This window comes from Pipistrellus kuhlii, unplaced genomic scaffold, assembly GCF_014108245.1.
Source record: "Pipistrellus kuhlii isolate mPipKuh1 unplaced genomic scaffold, mPipKuh1.p scaffold_m20_p_17, whole genome shotgun sequence".
NCBI lineage: Eukaryota > Metazoa > Chordata > Mammalia > Chiroptera > Vespertilionidae > Pipistrellus > Pipistrellus kuhlii.
The window spans coordinates 5,303,256-5,327,984 of record NW_023425482.1 but is presented as its reverse complement, the minus strand read 5'-3'; the positions used below and the strand labels follow the sequence as shown (position 1 = coordinate 5,327,984).

General features: G+C 44.5%; 1 protein-coding gene across 16 annotated transcripts in view; it reads left to right on the top strand.

Annotated features, from left to right (window-relative positions):
• LOC118720525 (BTG3 associated nuclear protein) overlaps window positions 1-24,729 on the top strand; it is a 144,380-nt gene that overhangs the window by 94,802 nt on the left and 24,849 nt on the right. For 14 of the 16 annotated variants that reach the window (XM_045582613.1, XM_036440546.2, XM_045582611.1 and 11 more), the window contains one exon: window positions 23,039-23,182. In XM_045582613.1, the coding sequence (XP_045438569.1) occupies window positions 23,039-23,182 (144 nt within the window). Of the gene's footprint in view, window positions 1-4,451; window positions 4,897-23,038; window positions 23,183-24,729 lie in introns of those variants that run through there. The other 2 variants (XM_045582617.1, XM_045582616.1) reach the window with 1 other exon arrangement.

The window sequence follows — 24,729 nt, the reverse complement described above, 5'->3', positions numbered from 1 at the left end:
AAAAAGCTTTTTAAGTGAATTATAGTTATTTGTTAAAGAAATGCCAAACATAATATAATATGTTTTAGTAGTTTTAGGAAACAGTCAGCAAATGGAATCTTGGATGGCATGAGGCATTATGTTTGTGTTATTGAAAATCCCAGATTATGGTTCATACCATTGCCAATGTCTGTACCTGACTGGCGTGTAATACACTAAAATGGACTAATACACTAAAATGTTGTATGGAAATATACTTTCTATTTACATGAATAGGACTATGTCCTGTAATTAAATAATATCAAAGCTATTATCCAAATTTGATCCTAATTAGCAGTTTCCCTAAGTGCTGGGGTCCTGCTGGGGTCAGAAAAGGCTGAGGGTGCTTGTTCTAATTCCTTGGAGAAAACGGCAGTCACACTTCTTACAAACTCTCATTAGATAGAATGGACATCTTGGTCTTGGCAGCCTGAGCATGTGTTTCTTTCCCTGAACCAGGAAGTGGAGTTTGGTCAAACGTGAGTAGAACACTCCTCAGTCCAGTTGCTTGGAAGGTGAAGGCATAAAATTCAGTTCTGGCTAACTTTGGTGACCATGTCTTCTTGGCTTTGCTCTTTTGTATGTACAAGTTACTTGTAAAGTTATGTGGACATTTAAACCTTGGCAAGACATTAAAACACTTTTAAATGAATAGAATCTGGCTCAGTTTTGAGTACTGATGAAGAATGATGAGGTTAAAAATATGTTTTGGGAGCAGCCCTTAAATTCTGATTAATTGTGCCTTGTGTTCATGTAATAGTCATGCTACTGTCCTTTCACTGGAAATCCTTTGGTCATAGCCCAGGAATTCTGGACATGTCACATATCGGTGTGCATTGCACTGTCGAGGAGTCCCATCATCCTCCGTGGTGGGCCAACCTGATGGTTCTGTTCTTCATGACATTGACTGTTCTTCAGGGGAAAGTGAGGGTTCAAGCAAAAAGATGCAAATCTTATGGAGGAGAGAGGAAACACTTGTTTTCTGAAACGAGTGCCTTTCCTGTGAGTAACTGTTTAGGAAGCAGGGGCCTGGTGTGGGCTGGTGGTTGTGCATCTCTCCTAGCTCCTGGAGGGCAGGAGCCTGAGGCACTTGGTGGACATAGTGTTATTTTAAAGTTGAACTCTTTCTGGGAAAATTAGGAGGATCTCTGAAAACCCGTTTAACTTTTGAGGTTTGGATTTGAGCCTTAAAAGTGGGGCCTGCCACAAACAGTCCCCACAGAGTACGGCAGATCGGCACTCAGACCTGGCATGGATTCTTTCACCTGTTAGGTGAGCTCAGGAAGGTGCTCAGTTGGCCTGGTGCTCTCACCTGCAGTTTGCCAGAGAGCTTTTTCAGGGGAGGAGAGGAGAATAGGCAGCATTCCCCTCAGAGGTAGGGTGGGAGGACATGCAGAGCCTGAGGTCGCTCAAGTCACACTCTGAACTCGGCCCACCTCACCTGTGGGGCAGGTAAAGCCACCTCTACAGTGAAGCCTGCATGCTGTGGGGTCTGGTGAAATAAAGTATAGTGTGCATTCCATTCTGGAAGCCCTTTTTAGGCTCAGAGGTGAGCACCCGTGGGTGTGAGTCAGAGTTTGACCCCAGCCAGGCATCCTCACTCCTTAGATCCCTGTTCTTCCAGAAATGCACTGGACAGCAAGGCTTCAGTGCGTGGGGGCTTTCTACTCTGATGCTCTAATGGAAACAGTGCATTCCAGCCTATCCAAACCTCCACCTTTTCCCTAGATATCACTAAAACACTCTCACAGCTATGTTACATCCTCAGAGCATTTCTGCTTAATTCAGAGTCTTTTAAAGCACCAGTGACGGGAGTTTGTAAACTGGTTGCTGGTGTGTGTTGTGCACTTGGACTAAAACACTAAAATGTTGTATGGAAATATACTTTCTATTTACATGAATATGTCCTGTAATTAAATAATATCAAAGCTATTATCCAAATTTGATCCTAATTAGCAGTTTCCCTAAGTGCTGGCAGAAGCAAACTATGGGTTAGGAGGTTAACCCTCTGGAAGATGAGTGGATGCTGGCAGGTGATACTTTAAAACCATGAAAGCAAGCTCAGATGTAATTAATCAACAGTGTAGGCCAGCTTTTCAGAAATCATGTGCAACTCAAACAGTTGATTGTAAGCTTGTTTTAGCAGTTTTTCTAGATATTTAAATGGTGAATTTCGGTTAAAAAATTCCCAAGTTCTTATAGGGAATGTTCAGATATTCAGTTTAAATAGCAAGAGGTTCATGGTTTGGCTCTGATTAATTTGATGTGATTAAACACTTGGCCAACTCAAAATAATTTTGCGGAAGTGTCTAATCAGTTGGAGAAACAACAAATAAATCTGGTTTAGTTTAGGAGATTACATTGCAGTTATAAATTTAAACATGCAAGTGGAGAGATTAGGTTAAATTTGAGTAGTGGAGGAAAGAAGTGGCCAAAAAGAAAGGACATTTATTCTAAAAATATCCTCAGTATAAGGTATTAAAGTTTACATTTGTGTGACAGGTGAGGGAGAAGGTGGTTTTGAAACCTTGAGATGTGCCCTGCTCTGCAGGAGGCTTTGTGGAGTCAGCATAGGGCAGGGCCTGACTTTGGCACCACGGTGGAAGCAGGAGTGCTCCGAGGTCACACTTGGTGACATGAAACTCCCAGCCTCATGACTTCATATCAAAACCAGACATCTTCTGTAACTCATTTAAGTGAGCTGAAACAAAAATATTTTACTTTTTTCCTCTTCTCTAAAGATAATTGTTTTCTTGGGGTTTAGATTGCATAAGACATAGGAAATGTGTTGTTTTAATTAGAGCATCATGTAATACTTAAATTAAGAACATTTTTTTAGGAGAGAATGGGCATGTAGGCCAGCTGAGCATTTTAATCACATTAACAAGGATGTGAATCCTCTCTTTTGGGTTAATTGAGATATTTCCGGCAAGATCAACTGGGATAAGTGCAGTTAACATGGAAAAGGCACTGCGTTTAGTATATTCACTGCCTTTGTGACTGTGACTCTTGATTGCTTTGAGCACTTGAGTTGCCAGTGAAACTGAGTAAGTGGTTTGTCTCCACATAGTCATGTAAGTGGGAATGATGGTTGAACAAGAAGTTACCATGTCCATAAAAATTGCAGACATTAATTGACATTGGCATTGAAATAAGGGGATTCTAATTCTAAATCTGCCTGAATTAGAAACAGTCATGAATGAGTCCTGATTCAATTATATAAAAGTATAAACAACCATACATTTGTATAAGTAAGGATGTATTTATATTTGTCGTGTTTTAAACTATTCAATAGTAAATTGCAGACAACAAAATCTTTATTATAGAACTTGTAAGCACGAGGACGCTTCCTTACACAACCAGCTGTCACTCGTTTCAGTTTCCTCTTGCTGTATTAACAAACTTAGGCTGAAGATGACAACCATTTATTATCTTTCATGATTCTCTGGGTTTATTTGGCAAATCAGGTGATTGTTCTGCTACCCTGTCTGGGAGGCTCACTCCTAGGGCTGGAGTGCGCTGGCCTACAGCTGGGAGCTCAGCTGGGCTGTCTGCCTGAGCCCCTCCTCGGTTCTCCTCTATCTAGGCTCCCAGCGTGGCCTAGGCCCTCACAGTATGGGGAGCATGACTCCAAGAGGGGATGCAACCAGCATTTAAGAGCTGAGGCTGTAGGCCCTGCAAGCCCCCATGGAGATTGTTTTCCTGGAGAGGCAGTGTGCGATACCCATGCCAGGATCTTGAATTGAGAAGGGTGAGGTGTGGAATTGCCTGGGTCTCTCAGCATCCTTGCTGTGCTTAACACGCCTTGACTCAGTTCTTTAAGGCAGGCCCTGCCCTGCCCAAGTGCACAGGAGGCACACAGGAAGCATGGGCTGCACTGGAGTTGGGTGATTCTAAGGAGAGACACCAGTGCAGTTAGAGGATGGACATATTTCCACATAGACATTTATTGGGTGAATCTTATGCTACAACCCCCTAAAATGACCTTCCCTGTTCAGGTCGATGGGTTGGAGGTTAGTCTATCAATGTCAGTGTTGTGACCTCAGGCAGACACCAGCCCACCTGTGTGGCATAAAATCTACATGGAGAAACTTTATATGATTGATTGATGAACTGTGTGCTTTTTTTTGGGAACAGGTTGGTTAATGATAAAATCTGTTACATTCTCATTATTATACACTGTTAATTATTGAATTATGTTTTTTAATTGAATTTATTGGGGTAACATTATTTAATAAAATTATATAGGTTTCAGGTGTACAATTTCATGATACATCGTTTGTATATTGTATTGTGTCCATCACTCCAAGTAATTACTGAATTATTAAAACAGTCTTAAAAATTTTTTTGCTTTAAAAAAATAAGATTTTTAAAGTACAGATTGTACAATTTCTGAGATTCTTTTGCATTCTGTTTATTTCATTTCTTTGGAGAGTTTAAGAAAACAAAAGACCTAAACATTTATTCATGTTTGAAATAATGCTCCAAAAGCAATCCGTTTTTGGATAATTGGCAGCTGCTGCTGGCTGACCTCCAATTCTTCTTGGGCACCATGTCTACAGCTCCTCTGCTTACTGGGCTCTTTAACACCCAAGGTAGGCTTCTGTTCCTGAGAGGGTGCTGGTAGATGTGTTGTTTTAATTATACTAAGTTGCTAATAAAGATCAAACATAACCAAGAAGAACAAGTCAGGGGTCCCTTTAACATCTATGTAATGTATAAAGGTTCCCCATCATATAAATTACCTTCAGCTAAATGATACCTTTTTTCCCAAAACATCGCAGGGAGCTAGCCATCTGCCTGCAGTGACTCAGGTATCTCTTTCCTGGAGCAGAGCATGTGCTTTCTCCTACGTCATAATGTTTTTGGTAGTATTCTATAGAGCAGTGTTTCCCAAACTTTTGACATATGTGTACCCCTTCTATAATTTTCGTAACGCTGAGTACCCCTCGTACTCATGAGAATGTAGAATTAGGCGCAGCTAAGCACAGTGCAGTGCATATCCTCACCAAACTCCGGTGCAACGTGTACCCCCACCAAACTCTTCCCATACCCCTGGGGGTACGCGTACCACACTTTGGAAAACACTGCTATAGAGGAAATGAGACAAGTTCAGGAATTTGGTGAGTATAATTCCCCTTTACACATGGAAGCATGGGCTGCACTGGAGTTAGTTTTTCCAGGATTATAGAGGAAGGTGAAGTCAGGAGTGGTTCCAGAACCCAACTCTCATGACCTCTGAAGCTCCAGAGTAGCTACAGTTGTCTAGGACATCATCATCACTGTTGTTATGACGGTCATCACCACCATCATTATTACCATATCAATGGCACCACAATTATCACCATCATCATAATCATCATCATTACTACTGCTATCATCATCACCACCAACTTCACTACCACCACCACCACCACCACCACCACCATCACCACCACTCTTACCACCAAGGAATCAAGTGAATTTTTTGATGATCTTGAACTGTGTTCTAATCGGTCTTGTCTATTTATTGCCTTCTCTACCTCTTTCAGTTGGGACTGAAATAATGGTGTTTTCTTTGCCCAACTCGTAGGAATTTTAGTTGGGGGTAAGGTAACGGAAGCTGTGGAAATGTACAAGAAATGGGACTAATCGTGGGAGCGGTTTCCTGCCTTGTTACAGTGTGTATTCAGTATGCACTTTGGTGTGGCGCAGAACCAGGAAGAGGCACGGTGCTGCTTCTAGATATAGGGTTCATTCAGGGTGTGGAATTTGAACCCAGTAGGTTGAACACTCACTTTGTATCAGACTCTGTTGCTAGGTAAAATTATATGTATTGAAACACTGAATTCTGGCCCAGTTATTTCTCTGTATTTGGGAGGTTTCCAGCCATTGAGTAAATCTTGAAATTCTGGAGTTTTAGTCATGCTGCTTAGATCATGAATCATGAAATGGCTTAGTACTGGTTCAGCTAGATGCATACTTTGGTACTGTTAAGTTTTCTCTTTATGGTTGTATCTAATGTCATCTAAGATGTATGTGAAAAAGTTTATATACTGTATTTATATAGGCTAAACAATGTCAGAGTACTTGATAATTAGGGAGATTCTCTGTGTTCTGGTAAGCCTACCTTTTTAATAATGGATACACCTCACCTATACATTTGATACATGTATATTAAACAACACAGTGATAAATCCATGTTAATCTCATTGTTTATTGATGAGATAATGTTACTAACAACTAACAACTTGGGCATTCTTTAACTTTTAAACCTATCTTGACTTCTTTGGCATTTGTGTCCTTCCTTATACTTTGCTTCAAGGTAAATTTCGGGGGCTGTCATAATTTTCCCCATGAAGTGAGGCCTCTAAATCCAACTGGGAAAAAGACTTGAAGAGATAAGAAGTATCTAACATTTCATATGTAGGACTTTTTTGGAGTAGATGAGAAAAATGTGTGTATGTGTAGGGGATTGTGTAGAGTGTGTGTGTGTATGTGTGTTGTATAAGGCATGTTTGTGAAATGGTGTGTTTGTGTAGGGTGTGCATATGTATGTGTGAAGGATGTGTGTATGGTTGTGTAGGGTGCTAGTGTGTAGGGTGTGTATGTAGAGGGGTGTGTTTGTCTAGGGTGTGTATAAGTGTGTATAAGGAATGTGTGTAGGATATGTGTGTCCATGCATGCACATGTACGATGCCTTTGTCTGTAGCTGTAAATATCTCTATTTCTGGGAAGCTTGTCTACTTTTATTGGTCTGTCTCACTGGGAAGAACAAGTCAGCCTCCTAGATGGCATACACTGATCACTCACTTCTAATACAAATGTTCTCTTCAAGGAAATGTGTTCCTGTATTGCATGCCAAAACACAAGCAGAAATCTTGGAGAACCTATGTAGCTCAGAATTCATCTCTATTGAAAAGCCTCTGTATCAGAAATGGTGGAAAATATAATTTAAGCCATTAAAGGTAAAAAAAAAAAAATCTTAGAAAAGTCACAGAGACAACTGGTTGAAGAGCAAGGCCCACCGGCAGCCTTGGACTGAGTGAGACCCTGCAGGTTTGTCACCAAGTCTGAGACAGTTGGCTCGGACCAGACAAGAGGTCCACGGTATTTCCTGCTGCTGGCTCTAATTTTCCAGGAATCCTTCTGGTCCCCAATAGAGGTTTGTTATATAAAGCAAAACGGACTGGATGCCAGTGAGCACAGAAAACCCGATAACTCACTAGTTCTTTGGTTTCTCCTGAGCAGTGAGGGAGGCGTTTCAGGCTCCAGTGACAAGTGGTTAAGAACGCTGGCGTGATTAGGCCTTCTGTTTTGTCCTTACAGTTGTAACAGACAAGATTGTTTCAGGACAGGAAAGACCAGGAAAAAGCTGGACAACAGTTTGGGTACTATAATGTTAGAGAGAAGCGGGGTGAAATAATTACTTAAATGTACATTTTCATATTTGGGTAGTTCAAATGACGATGTCTTATTAGAATGGGCTGAAGTAACTTTATAATAAAATCCTAAAGATAGTTTTCAGAGATTTGGACACATTGCACACTGGTCTCTGAGCCCCTTTGTGGAGTTCCACATCAGTCTTCTGACCAGACAGTCCCTAAAATTTCAGAATCATTTTTTATTAATTTCATTATTGTCAAATATGTATTGATAAGGTCAAATTAAATAGTTTTAATACTGTTAGATCTAAATTTTGTTTATTTCTATTCCACACAGTGCCTGGGGTAGTATCAAATTATCAATACTTAATGATTGATGAATGAATACAATAGTAATTATTACAAATTGGCACTTATTTAATTGTAAGATACACAAGTTATTAGAAGGACTTTGAAACACTCTTAAACTATTAAAAATGCAGTATATATTCATCAATAATTTTAATCATGAATAATAACCTGAAAATGTATGGAAGAGTTCTTTAAAAAAAAAAAAAAAAATTATTGCCGAAACTGGTTTGGCTCAGTGGATAGAGTGTTGGTCTGTGAACTGAAGGGTCCCAGGTTCAGTTCTGGTCAAGGGCGTGTACATTGGTTGCGGGCACGATACCCGGTAGGGGATGTGCAGGAGGCAGCTGGTCGATGTTTCTCTTTCATTGATGTTTCTAGCTCTCTATCACTCTCCCTTCCTCTCTGTTAAAAATCAATAAAATAAAATTTATAAATAAATAAATAATTACTTATTGATTTCAGAGAGGAAGGGAGAGAAAGAAACAACAATGACAAGAGAGAATCATTGACCGGCTGCCTCCTACAAACCCCCTCCTAAAGATAGAGCCCATAACTTGGGCATGTGCCCTGATCAGGAATAGAACCATGATCTCCTGGTTCATATAGGTCAACGCTCAACCACTGAGCCTTTCATGCTGGGCTAGAAGAGTTCTTATTTAAACTTACAGCTCAATAACCTGAAAATTTGTGACTTCTGAGCAATTCCAGTTTTCTTTGTAGCTGTAGATATTTTTCAGTATAAGGAAGCTTTGGTGATTTATTTTGGGCTTTTTTGAAACTTTTCTGTCATAGTCTTTTAACTGTGTATGTGTTGCCTGCTAACAGGCCTGCTGTGTCACAATAAGAACTGTTACCTCACTGGGTGGGCAGCCTGAGCCCACATCTGGGGACAGGCCAGTGTACCTGTTGGTTTGAGTGGCTGTGCAGAGTGTCTATGAAACATATGAAGGATTCTTTAGACCCAAGAATTCTACTCTATAAGCCATCAGAGAGAAGCTGCTATCTGTTGAAAGGAAGCAAGATTACCATTTCTGCACCAGGAACTTAATTTCTGAACTTCTGGCTTGTGGAGAGTGAAGGTGGGTGCAAAGTGAAATTTCAGAAGCAGGAACACCCCTTGGAACTATTAGCCCCAGATGTCTCACTTTATAGACAGAAAAATTATGAATGGAAGGCACCTATTAGGACCTATTTAGACCCTGGGTCTTTCCTTGTGCAAACTCTAACTGATCCATGTTTATAAAACAAGCAGATTGTCCCCATGCCCTTAACTGTGGTTGTGTTTGGACTCTGATGGTTCCTTCCAGTTCCAGAGGAGTATGGACTGGGAGTAGCACCGCAATTTGCACTGAGCGTGTCTGGGTGTGGCCGGTCTCCAGGGTGTGCAGATTCCAGGAGCACATCATCTTCATCACAGAGTGTGTGAGCAGGGAACCACTGTGAGAGGCACAAACAGTGAGGCCTGTGTGTCTGAGTTATGACAGATAAGAAGACACCAATGAATTTGACTAAAATCTTATGAGCCCTTGAACTTTTGAAGGGCAGAATTACTGCAGAAGGAAAAAAAATGCCAAGCACAATGTGATTTCCCATTTTTACGCACTTAAGAGAGTGAACCACTGAGGAGACTGTTACATTCACTGTGTGTTTATGTTGAAATCTTCATCTAGAAACTATGGACCTAGTCTGGTCAGGGCCCCTGCTTAAATTGTTAAAGTTGCTGCTCTAACAGTGTGTTGAAATGACTAAAAAGAGAATCCTATGCTGTTTAACTCACTCGCTAACCTGTGGGAAACCAAAGGACATGAGACCCAAATTCCTATCTTTCTCACCGGGAGCCTGCAATCTGTGGGTGTTTTCACACTGACAGGTTTTAAGAGTACCATATTATGTGTCTACTATGTGTCTACATCACATGTGTCAAACACAAGGCCCGCGGGCCAAATTCGTCCCGCCAGGCCTTGCAATGTGGCCCGCACCGCGCTGTCATCACTGCACTCTGCTGCGTTTCCATCACAATGACAGTTTATGACTGTTCAGTAAACCATTCGGCCCACGATTTAGGCTGGATTTTAGATTTTGGCCCCTTCTCTGATTGAGTTCGACACCCCTACTCTAGAACCTTTTTCTTCTTCCTCCTCTTCTTAAAGAATACCCTTCAGCATTTCATATAATCCTGGTTTGGTGGTGATGAACTCCTTTAGCTTTTTCTTGTCTGTGAAGCTCTTTATCTGATCTTCAATTCTGAATGATAGCTTTGCTGGGTAGAGTAATCTTGGTTGTAGTTCTTGCTGTTCATCACTTTGAATATTTCTTGCCACTCCCTTCTGGCCTGCATAGTTTCTGTTGAGAAATCAGCTGACAGTCATGGGTACTCCCTTGTAGGTAACTAACTGTTTTTCTTTTGTTGCTTTCAAGATTCTCTCTTTGTCTTTTGCCCTTGGCATTTTAATTATGATGTTTCTTGGTGTGGTCCTCTTTGGATTCCTCTTGTTTGGGGTTCTGTGCACTTCATGGACTTGTAAGTCTATTCTTTCACCAGGTAGGGAAAGTTTTCTATCATTATTTCTTTCAATAGGCCTTCAATATCTTGTTCTCTCTCTTCTGGCACTCCAAAAATCTGGATGTTGGTACGCTTAAAGCTATCCCAGAGGCTCCTTACACTATCCTCACACTTTTGTATTGTTCTTTCTTTCTGCTTATCTGATTAGGTGTTTTTTGTTTCCTCATATTCTAGGTTTGACTCTTGGGGTATGTTGATATACAGTTGAGTTTTTGTATATTCTTTATTTCAGACAGTATATGCTTAATTTCTAACTAGTCCTTTTCCTTTTTTTTTTTTTTTTAATGTGTGTTCTCATTAAGGTCCTTGAAGGTCTCTTCAAGTTTCCCAGCAGTTTTTAGAAGTTTCTTGAGTAACCTTATCAATGTGTCTTCCAGTAGTTTACTTTCCTCCATCTCTCCCATTTGTGACATGCTTCTGTGTCTCAGCATTTTGGTTGCCTCCCTGTGTTGATGGAGTGGCTTTGTGTGGTAGGTAATCTATAGGGACCAATAGCTCAGCTTCCCCAACCACCTGAGGTGGTTGCTCTTGGTACACCCTTTTGTGGGCTTAGTGCGAAGTCTTGGTGTACTTAAGCCTTGATTGCTGTTGGTACACTGGGTGGAATTGACCTCCAGGCCAATTAGTTGTGAGGACCCTCTGTGTCTGTAATGGAAGAACTGCTGCGCTGGAGACACGCTTATGGTGCAGGCCTCGTTTCAGTGGGGCTTTGGTGCTCACTGAGTCCGTTTCCCAAATATGTCACTTATGGATGTGAGGTGTCTCACACTGACCATTAGATACACTGGCTTCTGGATCTCCAACCGGGTGCAGTTCAGCCACCATCTAAGGCCACCCTGCAGGAGCTACAGCAAGAACCACAGTCCTCTCCTCCCTGCTTGGAGCTTGAAGGCTTTGGAGCTGTCTGCACCAGGTTGCAAGTTTGCTAGGTTAAACTGCAATAGAGAAGGCCATTCATATGCAAAAGCCACTGCTTGGAGCTTGGGTATGCTTGTAAATTGTGTGGGGCGGGGTCTCAGGGCATCACTAGGCTAGGGCGTGGCAAACAGCAATGGCTGCCAGTCAGCTGTCTTTGCCTCTCTGACTGCTTCCCTGCTTCTCGTGCCCCAGCACAGCAAACAATTATTCTTGCGTGAAGCTCTGCAAGCAAGCCACCCTCACTTTCTGACCCGATGGCAGACAATCCAGCTTCTTTGCAGAAACTGGATTTCAGAGAGATCGGGAGTTTGTCTCTCTTCGGGTTGAAGAAAGCAACGCCCTCTGCCAGCCTGGATCTGCCACCAGTCCGTATTGTGCGTGCACGCCCCCGTACCTCAGTTTTTCAGCACTTGTGCCCTGAATGCTCTTTTCTCTTTCAGTCTAGTTGTAGAGCTTCCACTCAGCCAGCTTTCCCATGGCTCTGGGTGATAGATGCTTTGTCTTTTAGTTGTAGTTTTGAAATTTTTGTGTACGGCAGCAATTTTGGTGTGTTTACCTAAGCCGACATCTTGGATCTCTCAATTTTCTTTGTTTTAATGGGAAATTATTATTAAAGTCAAATGAGCTCTTAAGATTTCTTAGTTGTATGATTTGCTGCGTAATCATTCTTTTCAGTTTTTCCTAACCTGTCTCAGTCACCCACAAGGGAATGGCTCCAGCCTTGTGGTGTGACGGGAGCAGCCCAGAGGAGTTGCCACAACTGCATTCAAAGCCTCTTCTGTTTGGTTCTATTTTTACTGGCCTGTGATCCTGAGCACATAAGTTAGCCTCTGAGGCCCCATTTCCTCTTGGCAAAGTGGAACTAATGATAACAAACAAGATGACATCTGTGTCAAATGCCCTGTGTGCAGCCGGGGCCTTGGACCCCAGCCAGTCCTGTTGCTCCCATGTAAACTCATTGGCACCATGGTCCTGCCCACCATCCAGGACTTTGGGTTCTTGTCTGCTAACTTTGGGGCTGAATGATGACCAATGGGCTCTTCTGATGACTAAAACAACGGATGTGTGATCCTGACATTTGCAGCCATTGGCAGCAACAGCCAGGATGTCCCCAGAGCGGACAGTGCAGTGGAGAAGAACACAGGGATATCCCTGTTATTGGCCTCTTTTATATGAACCTTTGCTATCCTGGCTTAGTCTTCTCTAAGCTCCTTCACCCACTGGCTTTCCTCTTTGGTTTGGCCAGTGAGGGGCATAGGAGGAAGAGAACCCCGAGCTCCAGGCCTTCATTCCACTGATCTGTCCTGTACCCTTGCCTTGCTGCACCCCAACCCCAGCACAGCTCTAGCTTGTAGCTTTAACTCCATATCTGCAAAATGAGTTTTCTGAGGTTGAATCACCTTCTCGAGGAAGTTTACCCTTCCTCCCTCCTTTCTTTCCTCTCTCTCATTTGGAGTTATAGTGGTGATGGTTTCTCGTTCCGGTGAATGGTGATAGCATGAACACAGATCATGCTGGATAATATAGAAGCACTCTGTAAAATGTGAACTCACTCTTCATAAGCAGCCCTCACTCTCCTCCCTAGAGGTGGCCCACCATTGGCTGAGTGTGAAATGCTTTTTGAGAGTTTTTCTTGTCTGTTGGAGTGATCATCAATCTGGATATTACTCTTTTATTGGATAGAATAGAGGCCTGCTGCATGGGTGGGGGTCAGCTGTTTTGCCCTGAAGATTGTCCCAGATCAGGGTGGGGGTTTCCTTGGGGTGTGGAGCCTGTGGTGGTTTGCAGGCTGGCCATGCCCCCCAGTGACCCAAGCAGAGGTCCTGGTATTTGGGATTTATTTATCTTCTATAATTGAAACTTTGTAGTCTTGTGTGGAGGCCAAGGCAGGCCAGGGTGTGTGGGAAGCTTGGCCAGGGGCAACTCAAGCCTCCTGCTCTCTCCAGCTCTGTGGCTGCTGCCATTTTTTGTTGGGATTTATTTATCTTCTATAATTGAATCTTTGTAGCCTTGGGTGGAATCCAGGGCTGGCCAGGGTGTGCGGGAAACTTGGCTTCCTCCATTGCTGGGGAGACCCAAGCCTCCAGCTCGCTCCATGAATGCAGCCATCTTGGTTGGGTTAATTTGTATACTCATTTCCTGATTGGATGGTGGGCGTGGCTTGTGGGTATAGTGGAGGTTTGGTCAATTTGCATATTAATCTTTTAGATATATTTATTAATTATTTTTTTAAATCCTCACCCTAGAATATGTGAATGTTTTCCTTGATATGAGAGGGAGGGAGGAAGGGAGCAAACGTGCATTGATCAGCTGTCTCTTATATGTGCCCTTACAGGATTGAATCCACAACATTTTTAGTGTATAAGATGACACTCCAACTGACTGAGCACCCAGCCAGGACTAGAAATCTGTCTTTTTTGAAGAAGAGAGAGAGCTAGAAACAAATGATGAAAGAGAATAATTGGTCAGCTGCCTCTTGCGTGCCCACACTGAGGATTGAACCCAAACCCTGGGCATGTGCCCTGACCAGGAATTGAACTATGAAATCCTGGTTCAAAGATCAATGATCAACCACTGAGCCACACTGGCTGGGTTGGGATCTATTTTTTTAAGAGATCACAGGCTTTTGTCTTCTGAATTTTGGCAGCTTTCTTATGATGGTCATTAAGCAATAGGAGCAACTTAAGATTGCTGTATCTTGCTGGGTAGCATCACTCTTGTACTGGCTGTTCTTGGTTTAGGACCTGCCTGCACTGGACCCAACGCAGATCTGTTCCCAAACCTGTTAAGGTGTCCAGGAAACTTATTAGCCTAGCAATTTTGGGGAAGACTGTTGGCTTCTCCTTTGAAAGGACAGAGGGGCAAGCTACCCTTTGAGCTTACCTAGAGAGACTCACCTGTGAAGAGCTGACAAAGATTAGGGAGAGAAGAACTGTCAGGATGTTCTCAGGAAGCAAAAAGCCTAAACTTTTGTCAACTAAATGCAGTTGACCAGATGGCCCTGGCATATATTCTAGTTGATCGTCTGAAATGTGAAGACTGTTCCCTGGGCCATCATCCTTAAATCGGTGACCTCCACTGAGTGGCTTAAAACAGCCAGAAACACACTCTCTTCCAGTTGTAGAGGCCAGAAATCCAAAGTCAGCAGCAGGAGGGTAGCACTCCCTGCAGAGGCTCTAGGGGCGGATCCTTCCTTGTCTCTCCCAGTTCCTGGGCCTCCTGACAGTCCTTGGCTGTGAGTGTATCACTCCAACCTCTGCCTCTGTGTTTCCATGGTGTTCTCCTTTCTCCATCTTATGTCCAGTTCCCTTCTTCTTATAAGGATATTTTTCATTGAATTAGGATCTCTCCTGCTCTATTGTGACCTCATCTTTTGCATTCTCCAAGACCCCATTTCAAATAAGTTCCAACTATAGGTTTCAGAGGTTAGGACAAGGAGATAGCTTAGAAGACATAATTGATCCCACTATATCCCCGACCCCAACATTGGCCGACTACCACCACTTGGGCCTATATCCCATAGAGATGTGTGACAAATCCAGGCTCTGCACCATGACACAAGTTATTTGTGAAACGATGTGAGTTGGTGAAATCCTGGGTGCAGTGGGGCTTCCTGTGGGAGATACCTGTGCTCTCTGTGCCTTTATGTCCCTCCCAGGACGCCCAATCACTGTCTGATGTGCACACAGGAGCAGTCTTTTCTTCGCTTGTATGAAAGGACACTCAGTAGTGGGAAGATTTTCCTGCACCTCCTCAGTGCCTGGATGTCATGATGCACTGAGGGTAGGCGTGGGAGTGAAGTCATCTTTAGAACTGTGGCCTTGAAAGGGGAAGAGTGCCATCCTCTCCAAAGGCCCCTGGTGAAGACAGAGATAGGTTGACTAATGAGACTTTGTTCACTGGATGTGTAATAGTCTTACTATTAGAAAGTAGTGATAATAGTCTTACTGTTAGTATTTAGTGTGTAATAAATAGTTTTACTATAAGTAAGTAGTGATAATGGTCTTACTATTAGTAGTCAGTATATAATAGTTTTGCTGATAGTAAGTAGTGATAAGTCTTGCTATTAGTATTAGTAATAATAGTCTTACTATTAGTAGTTGATATATACTAGCCTTATTGTTAGTAAGTAGTGATAATAGTCTTGCTATTAGTAAGTAGTGATAATAGTCCTACTCTTAGTTGTCATTGTATAATAGTTAATACTATTATAATAGTTAAGATAGCTGTTAGTAGTCGGTGTGTAATAGTCTTACTGTTAGTAGCTGGTGTACAAATCAGTTTCTGAACTTTTCTTTACTTCTCTATAAGAGATGGCAAGCACCATGGTTTATCACAATAGAATAATAACACTGGGCTGGTGGAGGCTGTGTCTCCAATATGAGGAATGTGTAGATGTCCCATTAGTCATCATGAATATCGAAGCTGTGTTTCTGCAACATGGTGAACTTTGAAATTTATGCAAGAACTCTTAAATATTTCCTCTGTAGTTGCACCTGCCAAAGGAGGCACCTCTCTTGGTCTTTCCCAGGGAGGCCATTGGCCTGCAACCTAGATAACTCCTGCAATCTGGGTTGTATGTGAGAATATGAAGACTGAAAGACATTTTCCCCCATTCCAATTAGGAGGGAAAATTAGTTGACAACCATATCACTAAGTAAAACATGGATATTTATAAAGTAGTACTTTATTAATGCTTCTTACTGACTTGAACTCAATAGGAAAGTTGCATCATATCTTTTTAGTTGTTTTATTTTGGCACATCACAGTGAACACAACAATAATTTTTGCTGTTCTGTGCAGTGAGTTTTCAGAATTGAAAAAAGGTCAGAGCCGTGAGAACACTGTCATGAGACAGTGAGAGGAAGCAGCCCTGAGCACAGTGCTTGCACAGTCTCTGTCTGAGGTGGTGGCCGCTTTGTTCTCATTATCAGTTGGGACAATAGCTGGCCTCCCATCTCATTGCAGCCAGGAAGTGTGATGGCTAGCAGACTGGCAATGGCAACCCTTTCCCTTTCTGAGGTCTGAAAGGCACTACAGTGCTGTGACTATCACTTACACCCATAATTAAAATAAGCCTTTCATTTCGTTCTTGCTCTGTCTCACCCACTCCCCCCCAACCCCTTCTAGAAGCAAGAGGCCTCCTGGGAAAGAGGGAAGGGCCTTAGATTTGACTCTGGCTGAGTTATTAAACCTCCTTCCACCCCCAGCCCTAATCAACTGGAAAGTTTTAAGACACATGGTTAAGATTTGTTCCCAGGAAGGCTGAGCTATCTGGAACGGTGGGGATGAATACCAAGTATCTCCAAACTTCCGTTTCTGCTTTATTCTATTTTTTAGGTTTTGTTTTGCTTTCTCTTAGTTTGTGTTTGAGATTCATGCTTTATTGCTGGAACACTCAAGCCACAGAGCATATGGCAGAACCTGCTTTTTATTACTGCTTGCCACACAGCATCTTTGTGTGCACATAATCTAGACCTGGGTTCCCTGGGGCATCTTCCCTCTGCTCCAGGCTGTAAATCTGGCTTATGGCTGTTAGCCTGTTGCTTTGCACCTGCAGCCGTGCTGTAGGCCATAGAATGCTTTTCTGAAAGGTTGCTTCAGTTGGCTTGAACCTGAGGGCTATGAGAAGTCTCTGTGCTAGGTTTTGTTAAGGACCGATCCCAAAGGAGCCTTGCCGTTGGAGCTCCTTTCGGACCAGCTACTAATGGCGATATGGTTTATGAAAGCACTCAAAATGGAGTCTAGGGAAGCATGCTGCTAGTCCGTCAGAGAGTTTAAAGGCTTAAGAATGGTCATTTGTCTTTGGCTTTTGCTGTACAAATGTACAAAAAAGACTTTTGGCTGGTAGATCTCCTGGCCAGTTGGTTTGGGAGTGTCTCCAGGACAGGAGTCTTTCTCTAAGCTCCTCACTTTTCTATGACAGGGAAGCTACTCCTTGAATTAATAACCAGATTTGAGAAAGTCAGCCTGATTGGTTGATTATGTTATCTTAACAAGTTCAATTTAAAGATGTTTTATAAAATTGATTTTTTGTGAGAAAGAAAGGGAGAGGGTGAAAAGGAGGAAGGGAGGGAGGGAGGGAGGGAGAGGGAGAGAGAGAGACAGAGAGAGAGGGAGGGAGAAGAAGAAGGAGGAGGAGGAGGAGGAGGAGGAGGAAGAGGAGGAGGAGGAGGAGGAAGGAGAGAAGGAGGGAGGGAGGAGAGGGAGAGAGGGAGTAGGGAGAGAGAGAGAGAAACATTGATTGGCTGCCTCCTGCGTACCCACTCCTGTGGATCGAGCCTGAAACCTAGGCATGTTCCCTGACCCAGAATCAAACCGGCAACCTTTTTGGTGCACAGGATGATGCCCAACCAACTGAGCCAGGGCAACAAGTTCAATCTATAATAATAAAAGCGTAATATGCTAGTTAGGCCAGACAGCCAAAAGACCTTCCGAATGGCCTTCCTGACGAAGCTGTGGCAGTGGAGGCTGAGGCAGAGGTAGTTAGGGGAGATCCAGGCAGGCAGGCGAGCGGTTAGGGGCTGTCAGGCAGGCAGGCAAGTTGTTAGGAGTGATCAGGCATGCAGGAAAGTGGTTAGGGGCAGGCATGCAAATGGTTAGGGGCAATCAAGCGGAAGAACAGAGTGGTTAGGGGCGATCAGGCAGGCAGGCAGAGCCATTAGGAGTCAGCGGTACCGGATTGCAAAAAAGATGTCTGACTGCCAGTTTAGGCTTGATCCCGCAGGGATCCCTGTGGGATTGGGCCTAAGATGGCAGTTGGACATTACCCGAGGGGTCCCAGATTGTGAGAGGGAGCATGCATGCTGGGCTGAGGGGGACCTCTCCTCCCACCCCCCATGCATGGATTTCATGCACTGGGCCTCTAGTTTAAACACAAACACAAAACAAGTAAGGGATTTGTTTCTAGGAGGCCTTGGGATTAGTGGTCTAGTTCCTGGCCACAAACTTAATTAAACTGTTATAAGCAGATCTTGTAAGTGCATTAAGAGGTTTTTCTTGAGTTTCTTTGAGGGTGGGGAGAAGTGTTAGGTCTTCTTTTCTTTTTTAATCTGGGTGGATTCTTGGTTGGATTGGGAATTCTATATCTGAATATTATTGAAAAGTCCTTGGGCTTCTTCTTCTTCTTGCATTTATTTTTGGTTCTGCAACAGTTTTGCATTATCTCGTTTGGGTATTAAACAGTTTCAGAATTAGCAATGTAGAAAGGAAAACCAGATGTGTGTGCTCCACAAAACAGTGCTCTTAGGTCCAGGATCCCCTTAGTAGGCTGCTTTATATCTGTGCCTGGGCCACTTTTCTTTTGGAAAATAATTGGCTGTGCTTCAGAAATATAGAACCCTCTGAATGAGGCTGGGGTGTGGCCCCCACCCCTGAGCGCCTCACAGACGATGTGCTGCCCTTTGGGGAGCTCCACTCTAAGTGAAGCCGTAGGCTCGCAGTGGCTGGCAGCCAGGAGGTGCTGCCTCTGGCTACTGGCTTGGAAGCTCACTGCATTCCAGTTAGATCTTTCTACATTTCAGAGCCTGTTTGGAAAAGGTGCCAAACAGAAAATGAGCAGGAAGAAGGAAGAAGGAGCTGAAAGCTCATTTTGGGAAATGAGTAGGAATTCATCTAGGCCAGCTTTGTGCCACAGATGGGGCTGTGGTGAGATGAGCAGGAGGCAGCCTTAGGTGCTCTCCCAGTGCCGGAGTCAAGGTGTTGGAGCTGAGCAGCGGGGCTCCTGTTGAGGCCTCACGTGGCCGAAGTCCCCTGGGCAGGTTTCTCTGCTGGGTCTGGAGTATGAGGAGGGGTCGAATGATAACTAAGTGGCTGGAAGGTCTTTTCCTCTAGTAGTTTGCATGTTAAATGTTTAACTCATTTCTGATCACTGAACAAAACCAAACCAATGCGGAAATGTTTAAAAAGCATAGCATTTTGAATGAATTCCCAATGGAGAACATTATCCTATTTTTATTTTCATTTACCAGCCAGGCTGGTAATGTGCCTATCTTCACTATTATAATTCTGTACAATTAGATTCTGAGGTTCCTGACATTATAATTCTTAAGATTTAATCAGCTGTGTAGATCATATGAGAAGTCCCTTTATTGGCAATGCTGACAGGGGAAAAATCTATCTTAGGATACCGTAAAATGCCTTTCGTTTAGAGAGGGTAGTGGCTCATCGCCAAAACCAGAGTACAGGCAGAACCTTTTTGGAAATGAGTTCCATGACTTCATAAGTTTCTTTTAAAAATTGTTATATGATTTGACCTCAAATTCACTTATTAAGGGGTCTTTAAAATAAACTGTGATTATATTAAAATATCTAACATTTTAGCTTAGTATTTGAAAACATTGCTTAGATTTTTAAAGTTTAGTCCAGAAATCAGTGCTGAGTTAGGGCAGGCATGGCATCACAGTCTGTACCGTCTCTCACTTTCACCCATGAAAAGGGACAGGCGGCTGTGTGGTTTTGAGGATTTCCTACCAGGTCTCTTACCTCTTGTCTTTTCCCCATTTTGATTTGTTCTAGCGGTTGTGGGACAGCATTGTTGCCCAGCACAACCTCTGACCTGAACCACACACCTCCACTGAGTGGAATGTTGTTGCCCACATTACTTTTTCCTCATCTTTGCCACTGGGAATAAATGACTCTTGATTGTGCCAATTAGACATGAGGTGTTGCACTGGGGGGACATGAGGGCTGGTAAGCAAGAACATTGCATGGACATTCCTACATGGGACTACTTCATAAAACGTTCTCGGATGCCTGTAAGCCAGGAGTGAGTCTGCTCACTAAGAGATGCAGACGCAGATGCCACAAGAACTGTGCCAAGCTCCAAACCTGCGGGTCCCCCACTCACAATTGTGTTATCTTTGACTTGAAATAAGGTCTGGAGGGACATGGGGCCAATTAATGCCACATTGTCCGTTAGTGTTTCTGCAGTGGCTCCACTGCTGAGCTAGAGGTTTGGAATCTCCAGATTCCTGAGAACGTAGCTATACATTAAGTAGTGCAAAGAATTAACAATTTGAGAAATGTTGTGAAGATGGGGAACGAGGAAAGGTGGCATAGAGGCCTTGAGACAGAGTGGTACAGTCATTAACTTCAGACTTACAGACCAGGGTGAAGCAACCTGTGGACAGGAGGAACTGGTGGCCCCCTCAAAAAAGAGGCAAAGGGATGAAACACAAGCTAGCCACTGCCGAACCTTCTGATGGACAGAGGCTCCTAAAACACTTCCATGACTAAACAGCTTCGTGTCTTCCTTTCTTCAGGTCCCAGCTAGTTTTTCTTGATTAGAGTCCTTTGAACTGTACATGTTGGGAGTTTGTGGAGTAGAGAGCATATAGATATGCTTGCTGAAAGTACCTAGGTTGCCCTTTCTTAAAAAACGATGCTTTCCCAAGTCACAAGGAGACTGATGCCCAGCAGAGGCCCTCTGGGCCATGCAGAGGGGACTCGGATTCTCAGCTTTAGAACTGAGGGTTGTGGGTGTGCTTCAGGGATATCCCCAAGCTCTGCTGTCCCCTGACTGCTCCCAGGCACAGCTGGCTCCTTAGTTGGACTGTGACCACACCAGCTGCGGCCATACCAACTGCTGCCTCTGACTGCTCAGCTCTATGGACCATGGGTGTGGGGATAGGATGGCAGCCTCCCTGGTGATGGGGACACAAAGCTATGGAACTGGACAGAACCGTGCCCAGTTTTCTGATCATGAAAGATCTGAAGAAGAATGAGTGCTGAGGAAAAGAAAATGTGAATAATAGAGGAGACTAGTTTTCTCCAACTTTATTTTTTAACCTTTCAAAAACTCTTTAGTGCAAACAGTTTATAATGGAAAAAAGTAGTGTTTTAATAAAGAGCCATTGTTGTCAGCTCAGAAACAAGTCCCTGTGCTCGAAGAAGGCAGTTTCGAAAATGGCAAGTGCAGTGTATGCATATCTTGTGGCTGCTGTACAGACTGGAGGGCAGAAGTCCGACATGGTCATTCTGGGCTGAAACAGGGGTCGCAAAGCTGGTTCCTCTAGAGGCTTCTTTTCCAGCTTCCAGAGGCTCCGCAGTCCTTGACTCATGGCCCCTTCCTCATCTTCCAAGCCAACCATGGCCAGTGATTCTTCATATGTGGCATCCCTCTGCCACTCTGTAGCTGGAAAAGTCTCTGCTTTCAAGATATCCATGTGATATTGGGCCCACCTGATACTCAAGGACATTCTCCCCATCTCGAAATGATCAGCTCAGTCCTGTCTGTAGAGTGCCTCTGTGAGTACCAGGGCACACACATGAGGGTCCGGGGAGAGAGAGGTGTGCGTTTTGGGGCCAGTATCCTCCCAACATGGCTGGCTGGTGTTAGATTGTGGAACTGTGGTTTCTGAAGAAACAAAAATAGTTAACAACCTTCTGTCATCTTTTATTCTAAAAGTGTAATTTACCTGTTTTTCCACTGATGAATTCCTTGTAAAAGAAATAGAACTCTTGTTTGTAAAAACAAACAAAAAACAAACAAACAAACAAAAAAACTAGAATGCTATTTTAAAACCACAGACCTTATTTTCATAAGGACTCCGAGCCTGCCTTTCCCAGAGTGGGCAATCCCTCTTCTCTCTGTGGATCCACACCTTCTTCCTTAGCACTTATGCTGTTGAGGGAGGTAGTGGGTTGGCTGGGTATTGTGGTCATTGTTGCCCCACTGTGGATGGCCCACAAGTGACCCTGGGAGGTGGTACCATAGGCATATAATTTGAAGGAGGAGTGGGGTTCAATGCCCAAGTAAAAATCCTCACAGCTATGGCATTTCACTGTCATGAATATAAAGCCTCAGAGATCTCCTTTCCCACCTCCCCATCCTGACCTTCTGGAGGCCAAAGGCACCAGCCTACCTTCCAGCTGCGAGAGCACCAGGTGGGCTGGGCTGGAGGTGGCCTGCATGTGGGGGTGCTCATGAATAGTAGGGTTGCTTAGACTTTGTCTCTGGGCCCTCACCAGGCCCCCATCTCCAGGACAGTCCAGGGTGCTATCTCTGGTTATCATGGGGGCCTGTGGATTGGTGATTTGTCTCTGGAACTTGGTCTCCTCCCTCCCTCTTCCTCCCGGGAGTTCTACCGCTATCCTTTACCAGTGTCTTCTCTCCCATCTGCCGCTCCTCATGCAGAGGTCTTCTTGGCTCCATCTGGATCATTGGGTGTTGTAACTCACACCCATGTTTCTGCTATTTCTTAAACTCGATGGTCAGTTTGGGAGGGGGGCGGGGAGGGGACTTCTTCATCTCCCCTGTCTCTCAAATACTCCAGGGGCCCCAGGAAAAGCTGAGGAATGTGTCCTCCCTGCCGGTAGAGAACATGCTGCCTTTCCTGTCCCTCCTGCCTGCCCTCCATGTCTCCCTCTTGTGACCTAGAGCAACAGTGATTTCCCAAGGAATTCATGTGCTTTATCTCCTGCTCCATATCCAACTTTCCATCCCAGTGCCCTCAGGCATGCTTAGGCCACATCCCACTGTCACTCTTCAGAAACATGAGCTGGTTTCTTTCTTCCTATAAGGCTTAAAAAGCCATCTTTCTGTCCGATATGTGGATGTTTGAGGGAGTTCCCTTGCAGATGTGGAACAACCTGACACACACATACGTTCACACGCGCTCACCACACTCACACACACACACACACACACACACACACACACACGTTACTCCAGATGATTTGCAAGCAGGCAGACCCCACAGTGTGGAGTGCAGTGCTAGGTCGTCGTCCTTGGTCCATGCGGTCACGTGGAATCTGCATGCATGGCTTTCACTCTGCCCTTTTACCCGTGATGGTGCTAATGGTGTCTGCTTTGTCCCTCCAGGTGCTTCAGGGAGCCCAGCTGATAGCCGTGGCCTCCTCAGACCCCACAGCCACAGGCATGGATGGGTCACCTCTCCAGGGCAGTGACATCCAGGTCCAGTACGTCCAGCTGGCGCCTGTGACTGACCACACCACGGCAGCTCAGGTAGGTCTCTGTGGACAAGTCCTGGGTCTTCTGTAGGTATGAACGCAGCTTGGTTATTTCTACTTTTGACGTTCTTCTGGGAGGAAGGTGAGAAGTTAGATCTTGACCCAGGTGCTAATCTTAAACTGATTCTTGAGCTATTTTCTTTTGTGCAAATGTTTATAAACTCAGAAGCAAAAAGTAAATTCTGGTCAATCCTTAGAAAGTGATCAGTTCCCGTTGACCTGAGACCTTGCTGCTCCTCTGTGTGGCCAGCACCCGGCCTAGGGCTCAGGGGTTGGCACTTCTGCTAACGCAGCCTCCGCCTTTTCCCAGGGGTAGGTTTTTGGGGCACTTGCCTCTGAGCAGCCTGCTGCTTTAGGGTGGAAATGTAGGATGGCCTGGCTGGTTGTGATATCTGCACTTGATCCTGGGGCACCATTTGGCCAGGTTTCCAGCTTCCCACACTATACTTTTAGCATAGCAGTCTGACGGCTGTGGCGGGAACTCTGCATTTGTAAGGCCCACCTGTGTTTGCTATGTGCTTGTTTGGCATGGCTGTTTGAGCACCGATGAGCTTCCACGGACACCTCTTGTCATGTGGTTTTGCTGGATCTCTGCTTAAGCTGTCCTTATTCATGCTTCCTGGGAGCACTGGAAACCCGGCTTTCACGCTCCATTTGGACACTTCTTGAAATGTCAGATGAGAGAGTCGCTTCTTTAGATATTTGAAGTGTTCTTGGAGCTGTCCCACGGTGAGTGTGCTCAGTGTAGCAAGCATTGTGGCCTCCCTAGAGGTACCCTGTTTGGAGGCCACCCTGGCCTGCCTCTCACCCCCTTGTTCTAGTGGGGAGAGCTTGAATAGCCTGACAGCCTGATCCCCTTCGGGACAGGGTGAGTGGTTCTGTGTGGTTGATTGGTTGTGTTTAGAACAACCAGTTCTAAAGTCAGTGCATATTCCTATTTCATGAGGGTGACCACAGGGTTGGTCCTGAGAGGGCAGTGGGGCTGCTGGTGCTGTGAAAGGCACAGAGAGGCTGGTGGCCTGCATTCTCGGACTTCACAGGCCGTGGTGTTAAATCACTAACTTTACTGCTGAGATAAGACAATTGCCATTGTGATGCAGGTGCTTGGCCATGGGAAGGCAGGGGGCATGTATCTGGGCAGCCTTGGCCTGCGGAGGCCTCAGAGCTCCCTGCCCACAGGACCCTGTGGATGGTCTGTTCTAGCCTGCTAGGTATTGGCTCCTGCCCTGCCCTCTGCATGGTCTGCTGTCCTTGTTGGGTCTGCTCCTCTCCTTTTTGCTAAGCCTCTTGTGTCTCAGTGCTGTCAGCCTTTGACATTCAGAATTAAAGCCTCGCATTTCCAGGTGGTCTTTCCTCCCTCCTGTACTCCGCTCTGCACTGTGCTAGGTGTCGTGTGCTCTCCATTGTTCTGGGAGGAAAGGGAGTTCTCATTTGGTTTTCTTGCAGCCTTGTGTGGTGGTTGCTGAGGAATGGAACCAAGTAGGTTGCCCAAGGTACCCTGGTGACCAGGTGCCAGCTAAGTGAACTCAGCAGTCCCTGAGG